At 38.1% G+C, this 15,437-nt stretch overlaps 1 protein-coding gene across 9 annotated transcripts in view; it reads right to left on the reverse strand.

The window, feature by feature from the left end:
• Positions 1-141: 141 nt before the first annotated feature.
• CAB39 (calcium binding protein 39) overlaps positions 142-15,437 on the reverse strand; it is a 41,511-nt gene continuing 26,215 nt past the window's right edge. For all 9 annotated transcript variants that reach the window (XM_086843711.1, XM_086843717.1, XM_086843713.1 and 6 more), the window contains 7 exons: positions 12,822-12,986; positions 8,902-9,020; positions 6,750-6,918; positions 5,991-6,050; positions 4,514-4,579; positions 3,553-3,696; positions 142-2,728 (listed from right to left, as the gene is read on the reverse strand). In XM_086843711.1, coding sequence (XP_086699837.1) covers positions 2,540-2,728; positions 3,553-3,696; positions 4,514-4,579; positions 5,991-6,050; positions 6,750-6,918; positions 8,902-9,020; positions 12,822-12,986 — 912 coding nt within the window. In that variant the 3' untranslated portion in view covers positions 142-2,539. The remainder of the gene's footprint in view (positions 2,729-3,552; positions 3,697-4,513; positions 4,580-5,990; positions 6,051-6,749; positions 6,919-8,901; positions 9,021-12,821; positions 12,987-15,437) is intronic.

Here is a 15,437-nt window from a genome sequence, read left to right on the forward strand (position 1 = left end):
TCTGTGCAAGCCAGAGTTCTTCACGATTTAAAATTATTTCATATTTAAAAGGGAGAAAGCTGAGCCACTCTAAGGCAATAAGGGAGACCTGACACACATCAGAAATGGATCCTCTTCAGTAACACAGTAAGGAACACACAATTTTCTTCAAAATTTTATTTTAATTTAAATTATGGGGCCAGCCAGATTTTTTTTTTGGATACCAAATGCATTTTCCTCAAGAGAAATGAAATACTACCATGGAAACAGAATTACAATTGTATACACCTCTTATTAAAAAAAAAAAAAAAAAAAAGTCAAACAAAATATTGCTTGCATTTAAATGTGTTTTAGTAATACCCTTAAGCCTTCAAGCAGATAAGAAACCACTTCCAGAACAAGTTTTTTAATATGAACAGCACATCGAAGGAGCTTTAATTTAAATACAACTTCTTTCCGAAAGCCAACATTCAAATGTTTCCACATATTAAAAAAGTCACCATAGCCATGGATTCCAAGGCCTAATATAGAGTAACCTCTATCCCAGTCCAAATGCTTTCACTTCTTTACACATAGAAATCTTTAGCACATCTACATCTTTCTAAAGAGGAAGCCTTACATGTGATGGTGAGTAACTTTGCAAATAATGTTTTCTTCCACTCAGCTATGATAAACCAAAATATAACAGACTGTTAGTACTCAACTACAACACCACCTCAGTGCCAGCTCTGCCTGCCACCTCCAGGAAGAGTCAGCTCTTTTCTCTCCTGTAATCAAAATGATTCTGTTTGCAAAGGACACGTCGAGAACCTTTAAAAGACCGATTTTAATGCTAAGAGCAGTTTTAAACAACTGAGTGAAAACACTCAATTTCCTTGAGCTCTCGGATTTCCCCTGTGAAGGCTTTCAAATCAGCTCAAACGTCACTGATTGTGAAATATTCCAAGTGGGAAGAGGACGGGAAACAACGAACACTTTCTGTAGCACTCCCAATCATTCGGTCATGCAGAATTGCAACTCTCAGACCCCAATCCACGAGTTTGGGCTTGGTTGCCACCTTAGCGTTACTATATGATGGATAGATACAATTTTAATAACATCATTCAGCTATATTTAGTAGATTCCTTTTGTATGGTCACAGTAACAAAAACATGGTGCAAAATCAGTTGGGTTTTTCTGTTTTTATAAATACTGATAGTTTGCAGCATTAAAGAAGAAAATCAACAAAAAAAATTAGATCATTTCGTTATCCTAGGACACCTACGAAATTGTTTCTTGAGGTTGGAGGGAATTAAATCATTCACTTACACAGCTACTGTACTGAGTTATTTACTGTAAGAAGTGACGCACTGCAGGCTCCCCAGAAGTCAGAGGAATCGATATTAATTTAGCATAATCCTTGCCATTTGCAGAGCCGGTGAGCACAATGCTAGCTTAATTAAATAAGGCCAGTATCATCTGGTAAGAACATAGCAGAAAGGGTTCCAGTTCTCTGTTTCAGCCTACCCTAATTGATGGCACCCCATTGGATAAGTGAATACAAAGAATTTGTTTGGGTTTGGGTTTTTGTTTCCTTTTAAATGCTGCGGTACTTAAGATTGTTAAATCAGCATTTCCATGTGATCTGAATTATTCAATTACATATGAGCATTCATTTTGCAAAATTCAATATTAGGTAATAGTTACAGACTAATACAATAACATTCCTCTGCTGTACAAATTAAATCATATTTTAAAGAAATGAGCAGCCTAGGAGTTATATACAAAAGAAACCAGCAAGCATTGTTGAAATGAAATGCAAAATGTCATTGCCAGGTCTACTGTCTGAAATACCTTTAAAGTAAAATTAACAAAAACCCTTAGAACATATTTCCAAGTTTACAAGTCAAGTCTCAGAAAAATCAAATCATGTCAAAAAAATTCTATAAAGCAGTGAAAGGCATATATACATTTTCCTTATGAACCTTGAGATTTCACTCTTTTAAAAGTTGCTAAGTTTCAATATCAGTTTATTTGCAAGACAACTGTTTATCCCAATAAGCTCACATCTTAGATACATTTCCCCTTTGATTACAAATAAAGCACTGCACATTTTTTTTTTTTTTAAATCAAGGCATATAATCTTATACTATGGTGCCAGGTATGCACAGGTCACGTTGTGCTCATTATCTCAAACAAGGTAAGTGCAAACATACAGATTTATTCAGATTTGCAAGCATGCAACCTGTTACTTAACTACATGAATACCTTCTCTCCTAGACCAAACTAGAATCTATATGTTTGCTTTCACGGACCTAGAATCTTTCTTTTCAGGACTCCTAAAACAAGCAGTGTCTTTGAATTCTGAAATGACACAAATATCAAGAAAGTCCACATTGTGCAAGAAAGCAGCAGCTATGTTTCTCAACTTGGACTAAAAATGAAAAGAGAAAAACAAAAACCGTTCACTGAACAGCAGATTAGCAGTAATGTTCCTCATGAATCGATAAGAGTGCCTGATGCTGAATATCTAACAGCAAATGCTGAATTTGGGTTTAATATTTTAAAGGTTTATTGGAGTTTAAGCTTCTTGCTGTGCTGGTCTCTTCAAATCCCTGATCTGTTTAACTAAATAGGTCTTCTCATCATTAAATTGTTCATCCTCGGTCCTGTCATTCTGAAACTTGCTGAGGAATTCAATAAGTTTGGTCTGGTTCTTTAGAAGGATGTCTAATATAGGCTGTGTCTTGTTAGGATTGGCTACAAACACCTGCAAGAAAATAAAGAGGAATTGAGCACAACAGTAAGAAACAAAAGGTTAAGTTAAAAAAAAAAATCTAACAAAATATGATGATGATGATAAATTAAAACTATGTTTTAATTATTCCGGTATCCCACAAAAAAGAATAATGGGGTAAATGAAAGTTTTTAAATAAAATTACTTTTTTTTTTTTTTTTTAATCAGGACATAACCTGAACAGCAGTACCAGAGTAAATTTAGTTTGTGGGAGGTGACCAGACAAAACAGCCTCTGCAGAAACCACTGAAGACACTTTATAGTTAAAATTCTATGGCAAATGCGTGGTTTCATATCATGTGCAGCATCTGATGGGTATCTCACACTTCACTGCAGATTTTTAGATCTCAAGTTATAACTCTTAGCTGCCTGTCTGCTGCCAAGTCAGAAGCCATCTGTTATTAATGTTCAAATTACAATTCAGGTGACCTGAGTGAAATACTGATGTCCTTCAGAGATCATGCAGTGTGATAAAACCAGTTTTGAACTCCATGATTTTCTATATGGAATCATGCATTCCTCCTGATCTTACTGCATTTAATTCCACAAGTTTTTAAGAGACATTACTCTGACAATCACATGGAAGTGCCTAAGAGGTTTTTAAATGGTTTTCAAATGATAACTAAGACATCTATTTGTAAAGATGGATCATAATAAAGCAAACATCAGTGCTCCCTTTATTTAATCACTTAGCAGATGTTAAGATAATCTCCATTTAGGCTCAGCTAAGCAGTTTACTCAATTAAACAACTTCTGGTCAGATTCTTTCTGTTTCATGGTGGGGTTTTGTAACATACCTTGAACACATGGAAGGCCTCAAACTGAATGTTACGACTCTTGTCTCGAAGAAGGTTCATCATTAGTTTGAGATTTTCAGGTTTACTGATGTACTTCGTCATAATTGTGAAGTTGTGTCTGTCCAGTAACAATTCACCAAGAAGCTGAAGGCAGAAAAAAAGCCCAAATGAAAAAACTACTAACCCTGGACATAAGAATCAACTTGTTTATAAATGCTTTCAACCCCCTGGGGTGGTGCTCTGTCAATGCAGTACCAGTGGTCAGTAGAATTAAGTGCCCTGAATTTTAAAGTGCAGGTGCATTTTCCCTTATTTCAACGACATCGTTTCTCCTTTTCCTCAGAAAGTGAAAAATCACACTTGTTCCCCTTTCTTATGAATTGGAAAGAGAAGTCTTTCATTTTTTCCTGCATGACTTTTTTTTTTCACTTATACAGAAGCTATTCAGCATAGAAAGAATACCTTTGTTAAAGTACCCAAAAACCCAATAAAACAGGTTAGTACATCAAATGAAATATTGACACTTCTTTTGCTACCTAAAGGGTTTAAAAGGATTTTCCCCACAAGGATCACCTCTGCTGCAAGCTCTGTATTGCATTTATGTTCATTATTTCTAACCTATATGAATTTAAGATCAGCATTGCTTTAGGCACATCACGTGAATCTTTGTTAAACTATTTCAATGTAACCAGACTTGCTGAAGGAAAAAAAATCAACAAAAATAAAGAAACTTGAGGAGCCATTTCTTCATAGGGAGAGAAATTACTTTGGTCTGTGCTGGACACTAAATAATGTAAGAACTGGACTAAATAAAAGTAGCTGATCCCAAGAATTAAAATGTACAGAGAATTAAAATAAATACTATTCAAGGCTGTTACAGAAGTAATTTCAAATAAAGTTAACTCACCTTGAAAATAAAGGGAATCTCTTTGCAGTTAAGAAGAAAATGAAATTGCCTTACCTTAAGTGACTGTCTCTTTGTCACATAATTTTCTGAATGAAGCAACTTCTCATATTCACTGAAGAACTAAACACAGAATAAAGAGAAGGGTTAGGACTTTTTCAAGTGTCATAGGCATCTTCTTCCAAATTACTGCAACAAAGTGGAGGAGATACAAAACCCTAACAAAACCAAACTAAATCTGCAATCTCAGTAGATTCCTGTAAATCACTACTTATGCTTTTAAAGCACATACAAAGTTAAACACTGAACACGCTTTAAAAACTATGTATTTACCCTTTCAAGAGACTTTAAAGTTTAGATTACAGGGTAGTGGCAAGAGTTTCCTCATTTCATTGGCAGAGAAGCTGTGGCTGCCCCATCCCTGGAAGTGTCCAAGGCTGTGAGCACTCTGCTGTCGGTGCCCATGGCAGGGGTTGGGAGCAGGGGGTGTTTGAGGTGACAGCTCCTGCCTGGGCACTGCTCCCCAGTTCCCGAATCTCAGGGATATCCTGGAAAGCACAGCACGGGCTCCCTCTGGAGGAGGATCCAGGCCTGGCTCCCACAGCACCACATTCTGTGTAAGGCTTCCATGTCTTGCACTCACCAGATCAAACCAACTTTTTCATTTGCACAGGGTTTTTGACAAATTCCCAAGTGACCAACTGGAGTTGCCATTCAGTGTGTCAGAACGTGAGGATGTCACTGAGTCAGGCAGGACTAAAAGAAACATTTACCTTGCACACTCTTTAGGTTTTTTAATATTGCCAAGTTTTACTATTCACAAGTAGCCTAAGTTTCACAGCTGTAACACTGTTAAATACAGTTTCACTGTGACTTTTCTTAGAAATACATTGATCAAATCTCTTCATGTTTCAGATACGATGTCACAGCAAGAACTTTTCTCTGAAGTAGATGAAGAGGTCAGCTAAGTATCGACCCTGCACATCTAATTTCTCAGAGCCTCTTAATTCCCAAACAGTGCCTAAAGCATTATTCAGTAGATATTTCAGGGCTAAAGCAAGTAGTCAAAAGGGAATAATGCTTGTTGTCTCCTGTATAAAGCTCAGTCACTCATAGGACATATTTGTGATTTAATGAACATGCCTGGAGACAAACCTTTAAAAATAAAGTGGATTCCAAGTTTGTTTGTTGGTTTTGGGGTGTTTTGTTTTGTTTTTTTTAACTGCTTGGGAAGTCTGGGAGTTTTAATCAGAGTAAGATTTAAACATTTAAGTATCTTTGTGGAACTGGTTCTGAATAATCTGCTGGAAGGTGAAAGGATTGGAGTCATGTCACTGAAAATGTCAGGATAAATGAAACCCTCTAACACTATTTGTTTTGGCACTGAGGGGGAAAACTGAACCCCAAGTTCAGCTGATTTAATATTCTGTGGAAATCCCCAAAACCAGAGCTAAACAAGGAATAAAACCACCAATTTCTTCAAATAAGGTACACAGGACCAGAGACCTCTAAATATGAAAAGGTGTCTGCTCACCCTATCGTAATGCTGTTCCAAAAATTCTGCACTTAACAACTTGTGTCTTGTAAGCAAATCCTGTAAAAAAGCACAAACCCAGTACTGTCACTAAAAAGATTTAAAAGTACAAAGACATTCTCACACACATAAGACATTTAATCCAAAATTCTGCTATTTCATTAAACACATTAATGTCCAATTACCTGCACACTGCTCAGGATCTTGGCATCTTAGGAAAGATCTGTGTTGAGTTACTTTAATGCACAGAGAAACAGCCTGTGAAATTATCACTGAAGAGTGCTATTTATGGATCAAGGCTATACTCTGCACACTACACACAACTGAGGTTAAGACTCACCATTTAATATTGATTAATATTATTCTTATTGTCCCCATAACTGATTGATTTAGAGACACAAAAATTAGGCCACAAAAAATTTTCTCAGACCAAGCAGTAGCATCAAATATCCTCAGGAGGAGCAGAGGAGGAGTTGCAGACACAGATTTAAAGCCCCTGGCATGGGAGTACACCTGCATTCAGGTAATGCACAATACAGCTTGCTCTCCAGAACAAAATTTTGGGGAGCAAATGCACTACATGTTTTTACAGGCGTGTCTGGCATTCTGAGAAATAAGGAGGAACAGTGTCCAGCTTACCCATCTGCACCATACCCATTTTATTCCCCTCTCCCAAGGCTTGTTTTGCCAGGAGCATCACACACAGCACTGGGCTCCCAAAGCAGAGGACTGCAGCAGTAACAGTTCCAAGGAAGTTACCTTGAACGTGGCAAAAGCATCGGAAGCGATGTCAAACGTTGACATTTCCACGTATCTGAAGAAGTCGTAGAATTGCTCTGACCACAGGATGATTTTAGCTAGTGGCTCATGCCGGATGCATTCTCTAAGCATTATCCCACAATTTAGAGCAATTTCTGGAGATTCGTACCTGTTACAAAAACCCAACAGAGATTCTTTATAAATTTATAAACTTTCACAAGTTAGCACTGCAGCACCACATAGTACTGAACACTGTCATTAGCAATCAAGTAAACAAACCCATAAAAATTAGAGGTACTTATTGCTGCATTAAACTCCATTTTAAAATATTCCTACAAAATACTACTGAAATAGCCAACAGTTACAATTATAGCCAATTCAAAGGATCTTCACAAACTGGGAAACAAGACTAAATAAAAATATTTTCTTTGCTCTCAACATCAGTTTTCTTGTTCCATATTGGTGGGATTGCAGACATAAGGAAAAGCAGTAAACCATTTGCCTTAAACATGACAGCAATTTCCATAAAACTTTCCATATGATCATGAGGGGTTAACAATACTGGACATAAATTCAGATCTCCTCTTTCATTGAACTATTTTTCAGCATCACTGGCTGATCTGCACATCATGGGGTTCCAGCTTCTGGAGCAGTCACAGCCTCTCACATGCCTTCCTTCCTCACACCTCCAGAATCCTCCCTCCTAAACAAGTGGAAGCTAATTGAAATTCCCCAAAATTTCAGGAGAAAAGTATCATTGTGCAAACTGCATTAACTGTATTACCCTACCAAAAAACCTGAAATAATTTTCATGAAATCCTGCAATATTCTCCCATTTAACCTGTTGTGGAGATTTGAAATCTACTGAACTTTTTGCAATTCATGCCACAGTTTAAATTCACATAGATTTGTCTCAGCTGGATACCAGACATAACATGTAACTTGCTAAATGCCTGTTTCAAACATCTTGACTTATAAATAGGAGTTTTAATAACCCCTGTGAGAATAAAGCTCTCTGGAGTGTGACAACACAGACTAAAAGTGACCACCAATGTTCTGCATAAACCGCTTACCATGAGAACACGCTGAAAAAGCAGTTTTATCCCTCTGCACCTCCAATATCCTTGCCTTCTTTTGTAAATTGTTTTCAAGATGCACTGAATCAATAATATTTTTTGCATTATGCCACAATTAATATTTTTTTTGGTCCCTCTAACATTTAAATGACATTACAAGCAGGTAATGCTACCAACAGGCAAATATCCCACTGAGATGAGTGGCTCTTTCATACACCCTTGAGTTATCCCAGTAGGTGGAATAACTCCTCAACCACAGCAAGCTTACCCAGAAACTGTAGCCAGATTTATAAATAGCTGTGTTTTTTTTTAATTGTTTATTAATGTTTGATGAGCTTTTCTATCCCAAAATAACACAGTGGAACTGACATTTTCAGAACTTTCTTAATTAATGTTATTAGAAATGCAAGCAATTATTTTTTGCTTTCATGTTCTGAGAGCTGCAGGTCTCCATGCTCAGCCATGGATTCAGTATGGCATGACCCTCCAATATCCAGCACACCAGATACTACAAGAAGAGAGGAAGAAACAGTTGTCTGGCATGTACAATATGCCAAAATTGTTCCTTTTTTTTGGTCAGGTTTGTGTTGATGTGTTTGTGTTAACATAGGAATATAAACCACTATGAATAAGAAGTCTAAGATAGACCAGCAAACTGGAAATTACTGTGGTTAAAAGGAAAAAGAACAGCCTTCAACTCTTTATGAGCAAATTCACAAGAGAATAGTTTAAAAAGGCTCAAATATCTTTATTTGAGCCTTTTTAATGTATTAAATATCAGTATTTCCATTCAATACTGAAAGCAAAACATCTTACTAGCCCAGTAAGAGTATTTCAGAGTACTAACAGTTCTCAATTTTCAGTTTTATTTCATACAAAAGTAGATGGTTGCTGTTCTGTTTCTCAATTTTTCCTTTACTTAGGAGAATTACAGACCCCAAAACTAAAGAAAAAGAAAATAAAATCAAGCATTACTGCAAAGGAAGAATAAACATGTCAGAACTCACTGCTTCTCCATGCATTTAAAAAGCCCTTACTTCATGGAACAACATATTTATGCTTCACAGTGCACATACCCTTTTAATAGCATGAATAAGATATTCTGTTGAGTGCAGATGTATTCAACTGTGGGAGTTCTTGTACCAATTTGTCTTCTGAGAATGTTGTTGAAAATTTGCGCAACATCTTTCTTGCCCTGTCAAAAACATCAGCAGTTAAACACAAAATATTGAAGTCCACAGGCAAGTTAACAATTAAACATTTATCATCACCTCGTGCAGCCGTACTGGGGGTGTTGTGCAGTTCAGGCAGCCTCCATACTCTGATCTTGAGCACATTCAATATTGTATTTATTTTTGCCCATTTCAAATATGCCAAACCACTCAAAACATGACAGCACGTTGAAGCCAGATCATGGGGAATTTACATTCAGAAGTAAAACCATCAGATATTTCTATGTAGCATCAATCTCCTGGGCTTATTTGATATTTGATTTTGCTAACATATAACAGTTTTTAACTGTGCTCCTGCCTGGAAGTGTATTTCTTCAACATTCCATTATCCTCTCTCCCCTTGTCTAGGGACACACAATGCCACCATTAAGAGTGTGCAGAGCATTTCCAACTGCAGTGTTAACATCCAACTAAAAACTGCAACTTATCACAGTGGAATGAATAAATAAATGAATGAATAATACACACAGAAATCATCCACTGACCTAAAATGCAAGTCTCACATTTTTCAATGCACAAAAGAAGTATAAATAAGGCGAGGATGCTGGAATTCAGCACAAATTATACACAAAAAAATGCACAAGCATAGCACCAGACAGTGTAAAAGGAACTGGAAATGTTCTTTGTTGAATAAATACACATCTCCTGTTTATTTCTTGTCAGACCACAGCTGAAGATGACAAACTGGTACAGACATCTAACAAAAAGCTGATTATATACATAAGCACTTTTCACTGTAATTCATATGAACCATTTAAAAGACAGATTTCTGCAATTAACTGTCCATTCTGGACTGCACAAAGATACCTCCAGGATTTATGTGTTATCAGATCTATTCCAGAAAAAGACCAGGCCAGCTTGTACTAAGATTGGACCTGCAAATAAAGGCCTGTTAAGCAACTCCACCTACAGGTTCCCTGAATGTTCCACACCAAATCTAGATGCATTTACTGTTTCTTGCCAAGCTCTAGCTGCTCTGTAAATCTCCTGAGTAGCACCAGGAAGCTTTTGAGTAAAATGCAGGGCGTATTTAACTAGCAAGGATTTTAAAAACAACATCAATTATTTAAAATTCTTTCCATTTTCTAATCAGTGTAGAAAAGACTGAGTGAGAAAAAAATGAAATGTTTATGAAAACGTAGGAGGACTGGAGTTTTACAAATGGCATGTTTGTGAATTACCACAGACTGTTTTGCTGGAGTGTTGTTTTCAGGATATAAGAGATTGTTTGTAAACGCTTGTTTTCTCAATTACAATTCCATTGAAAGCCAGCCCAAAGCAACACCAGAACTCTTTGTTCTGACATGAGTAGAGCACTGTTTGCAGGAATTGCTTTACTCAAGCTCCACATAATATAATCATCAACTCCCATTCACCAGCACTGCCAGGGCTGCACTGGGTCGTGGCGTTTGCCTCCGAGTCCTCAGCAAGAACAGCATTTCCTTATTATGCCATCCCTGAGCTGCCCGTGGCACACAGCAACCCCACAGCCAGGTTTTGTCACTTTTTTGTGCCTTGCCAAGTGACCTCATGGCCCAACAACGACCAACAGCCCCCGACTCTGTGCCAAGAGTCACGACGGCCAGAGGTGAGAGGGACACTGTGTATTGTCTTCTCGGCAGAAGGATTCAGCTCCCCTGGGCAAAAGCCAGTTTTGGTCTGGGTTTTTGTTTTTTTAATTTGAAAAATCCCAAAACAACAGAACAAAAACCCCAGTTACACCAGGGATACAACCTCTTTCAGTGCAAACCAGCGAGGATGTAAGTGTTAAGATTGGTAAGGAGATGGTTGTGTTGACTGCTTTATTGGAAAGCAAGCTTCCAGGGAAGGGCAACACTTTAAACAAGCCTGGGCACAAGGTAAGGGCTGGACAATTACAGTTTTCTCCATTAAAACATCAAATTTGTTGTTTTTTCTAGTTTTCACTTCTTACTCTTCTATGGGTTGATTTTACCATAGCAATTCAGATTCAGTTTGAGACAAGTTAAGAGTCACAATGAACAGTCCCTGTCTATTAATAAGCTGTCTGTTACCGTTCTACCTCAGAAACCTCCCTGAGAAGTGAGACTGAAAGGAAAAAAAAATGTTTAGTTTGTCACTGAATGATCTCCAGCTGTGATGGGAAACCAGGAAGAAAAAACTCTAGACCCACTCTTCAAGTTTAAAAACCACCAGAAAATCAAATACGTATTTCCATCAGTAATGGAAAAATCATTTAAAATGCAATAAACCCACACAGACATTTGGGATATCAAATCTGCTTTTTAACAGCTGGGAAGCTGGAGCACATCTGGAGCACAGGTGTGTTGACATGAATTGTAGGTAACAACAATAGCTGGACAGTCTGCCAGCTCCCAGCCATAAAAAGCAGACGTGGTCCAGCCTAGAAAGCAGTGAAAGATTTGTTCTCTCTCCAAGGAATACCATCACATCCTCGTGAAACAAAGCAGCAGAAGAGCCACAGACAGGAAACAGCTCACAATCTTCCATGTCCCCTTAGAATAAAAAGCACAGTTCTCCTTAATGAGAGCAAGCCTGTACAAATCGTTATCATTCTTCATTAGCAGGAGATAATGAAGGTTTCCTTTGCTAATAACTGGGCTGAATAAACACCAGGCTGATACCGATCTAGAGGTCAGCAGAATTCAGTTGACGTTTCATGATTTCCTTTCTTCAGCAATTAAAGGCCATCCCATTTCAGCATTCCCTCTCAGCTTTCCCAGGTTCTCCTGCTTATTTAACAACCTGAATGTTTTATGTATGGTATAAACACTTGTGTGGGTAGGGAAAAAATACCACTGTATTATAATTAAACACAAATCAGAGGGAGTTATGGGTGGGGTGGAGGGGAGAGAAGAAAGAACAGGGAAGAAAGCCATTGTTTTTGGAATGTCAAACTACAATAGGACTTTAAACTGCTGTGTTTGTATCCTGAGCAGCTTGTTTATGAACAATCCCATTTTTAAGCAATCTTAAGGGGGATGATCATTATGGTTGAGGCTGTGGAGTGAGGCTGGCTCCTTCCCTAGGCAGCCACAAGCTTCTTGCGAGACCTCAGGGAAAAGAGAAAAATCCAATTGTACTGCAACATCTCAGAACTAAATAGTTCTTTATTTTCTCTATGGTGCTGGGAAGGTCAATTATTCCATGTGGTGACAAATGCCACAGAGGCTTGTGGAGAGATACCTTTAAATATAAGTAAGTATTGCTATTTTGAATTGATCAGTGAAAATTTGGGCTTATTTTTTTAATAAACAGAAAAAAAGACGAGGAAAAGCAAAAAGGTTGCATCACTTGTTTTTAAAAAGAGAGAGAAATACTGGACTATTAATAAAACTAACAGTTTTAAACTTCTTCATAAATGTTCCAATAATTCTATTACTTTTCCTAGTAATTCGATGTAGCAAGATGAACATATAGATACATCTTGCAGTACTAAGCTTTGCCTTCACTATGGGATTACTACCAAGATGTTAACCCTTCTGTGTACACAACAATTCAGAATTCTTCCATAATCCTAAGAACTGTACCACCATTAGAGGTTTATCTGCTTCAAATTTGTGTTGTTCATATGCCTAAACTCACAGATCTTTAGCTGCTCAGTCTTCTATGATGTTTGGAATAGTGAGTTCTCTTTCTAATGGATGTGTCATAACCACAAAATAAAAGCTGAAGACTGAAACATCTTAATCAATTGAAGTGGTGGGAATTCAGATGTGTTTATTTTAACATACAGAATAGAAGAATTGTCAAACCTTTCTTACCTCAAAATCAATGAGCTGCAAGTCAGCTACTAGGGTACTAAGTAGACCGCTGTTGTATAGCTCCTGAGCAAGCTGTGCCACAGCTTCTGTCTGGGGTTCTTTTTCATTTGTGCCATACAAGATTTCTTTCATGGCAACAAGGTTTTTTGAGACCTCCTCTGTCGCCTAAAGAAAATTGGAAAACAATAGTTAGAGCACAATGCCATTTGTCCTTCTAACTGCACACTCCTTTATTCTTAATGTCTACAAACTTCCACTGGGGGTGGGAATAATCAGGAAATGACAATCTGGTAAAAAAACAATAGATATTCTTTCTGCAAATAAGACTGTTATGAGACTGGTGTTTAAAAAAAAAACAACCAAACAATGAAAAGCACAGGCAAGACATATACAATTTAATTACCAAAGGTAAAAAGCTCTTCCTTTTTACTGCCTTTTAACTTCCCATTCAAAAATCCCCTAAAGAACAGCAATAGGATGAAAAGAACCTGACAGAATTTCTATTCTGTAAAAGAGTTGTGCAGGATCAGACTGGAAAGCATGACATGGAGCCTCATGTCTCAGAGACACCACATGTATCCCTCCTGTAGATTTTGCACACATCAGGTTTTGCCAAACAGTAGGTTCCCATTCCACTTACTGTGGGTGAAGTCTTTCCAACAAACAAAGAACCAACTTTAATTTTCAGCTTATCTCAGCACACAAGAACAACCTGGCCAACAGACCCGGAAAGAGGTATACTCAAAAGGACAAAATTGAAGGTCTAAAAATCCTTCCCTGCTTGAAGTCCACTCTATAGAAGACAGACAGGTCTGACTTGTCACTTGTGAGGAATTCCTAAGTTGCCAGGATGAGCTGGAGCAACATTTAGCAGTGGAAACACAGTTATCTCACAAAATAATATAAATCAACAAGCATACTTCTAAACACCCACTTCTAATTTTTAAAACCTAGCTGTATTGGACCAAAAAAGAACTACTCCTTTCAATATATATGTTTACTGAACTTGGGGGGAAAATGCTAAAAATAATCATCATAAATGGATGGTTTAATTATAATGGTTCTTCATATGTCTTAGAAGTCTGAATGGTTTGTAAGTGCACTGATTTTTAGAAATTAGATGAACCTGCCAACAATGTGTACATACACTTTAATGTAAAGTATTTATGATAGATAGCTCACAGAAAATTAACAAAAGTGAAAAAAAAATCACTTTCTGAATATTGCCAATCTTATAAAGGGTATGTAAAAAGATTTCTCATTTGTGCTTTTTACCCAGAGAGGCTAAAGATCAGCATGACCCATGCACTATTCAAGCTAAAGCCATTCTAGCTTTGCTAGGTATGCAAGCAAGGATTCCATGACCTTTAAGGAGGCTCCATATCATTTTTAGCTCCTGCGCAACTTTCCACTCCCTGCTGCCTCCCTCTTCCTGCTAACTTCAGTTCCTAGTCCCAGCTGTCTCCTCCTCAATTGAAATCCCAAAGGATTTCTGTGCACTGTTAGTGAGACAGCAAGAAGCAGGTGCTTGGTAAGACTGCTTCGATTCACTCCAGCTCCTGAAGACGTGAAATGGGAACAGCAGCTCGCCATACCAGAGCAGAATTACACAATTGTTCTCTGAAATTCAGAAGAAACAGCTCTTTCATAGGAGAAGAACAGGAACATCTGTCAGGCACAGAGATATGAAGGGATATCCTTGATGCATGGCTGCCAAGGGAAGAGGAAGCAAAGTCTGTCCCTGCACACTAATGTAGAAAGCAAGATGAAAGAGGAAGAAAGGCAGCTCGAGTGACTATTTTAGCTAAAAGATGGCAGTATTGAAGACATGCCTGTAATTAAGAAGGTGAGTGGAGAATTTGTCCTACTAAAACCCCAGGAAAGAGAACAAGCCTCCCAACCCCAAAACTTTAATAGCCACACTTGAGGACTCTCCCTCACCACAAGCCCAAGACAGACACCAGTACTGGAAATGCTTGCAAACCAGGCAGAAAATAATGCTGTCTTTCCACACACTGAGGGCTTTAAAAAACCAAAAAGCCTTCTAGCCCAACATGAACATCAATAAGAGAACTTCAATACGAGACAGCTGGACTTCAGTGCTCTTCACAACTGTCAACAGCACCTGAGCGTGCTTCACTGGAAGCTGGCATGGCATGGAAGCTTTAGTGGGAAGCAGTAGTTAGAGACAGGGAATCGTTGAGGTTGGAAAGAACCCTTCAGCTGAAGGCTGCCACTAAACCACACCTTAAAGAAGGAGCAGAGCTCAGACTGGAAGGTACCTCAGGAAACCATCAGGATGCAACCACCTGCTTGAGGCAGGGCCACCTCAGTCCTGCCAAGCTGAGCAGGCTGATGGCCAGCCCTGCTCCCAGCAGCTCCATGGATGGACACTCCATCACCTCTCCAGGCAACCTGTACCAGTGTCTGACCACCTGCAGCACCACAGCCTTGCCTCACTCCAACTATCATTTCTGGGGTCTTCTGGAAACAGAAGTATGAGGTTTTCAGGAAGTATTATATCAGTAATCAATGTCTTTCAATGCACTACATTTTCATAAAATACAACACCCTTATACTTCTAATCTAAAATACAACATCAAAAGGACTAGAAAT

This window comes from Cyanistes caeruleus, chromosome 10 (assembly GCF_971803275.1).
Source record: "Cyanistes caeruleus chromosome 10, bCyaCae1.hap1.1, whole genome shotgun sequence".
Taxonomy (NCBI): Eukaryota; Metazoa; Chordata; class Aves; order Passeriformes; family Paridae; genus Cyanistes; species Cyanistes caeruleus.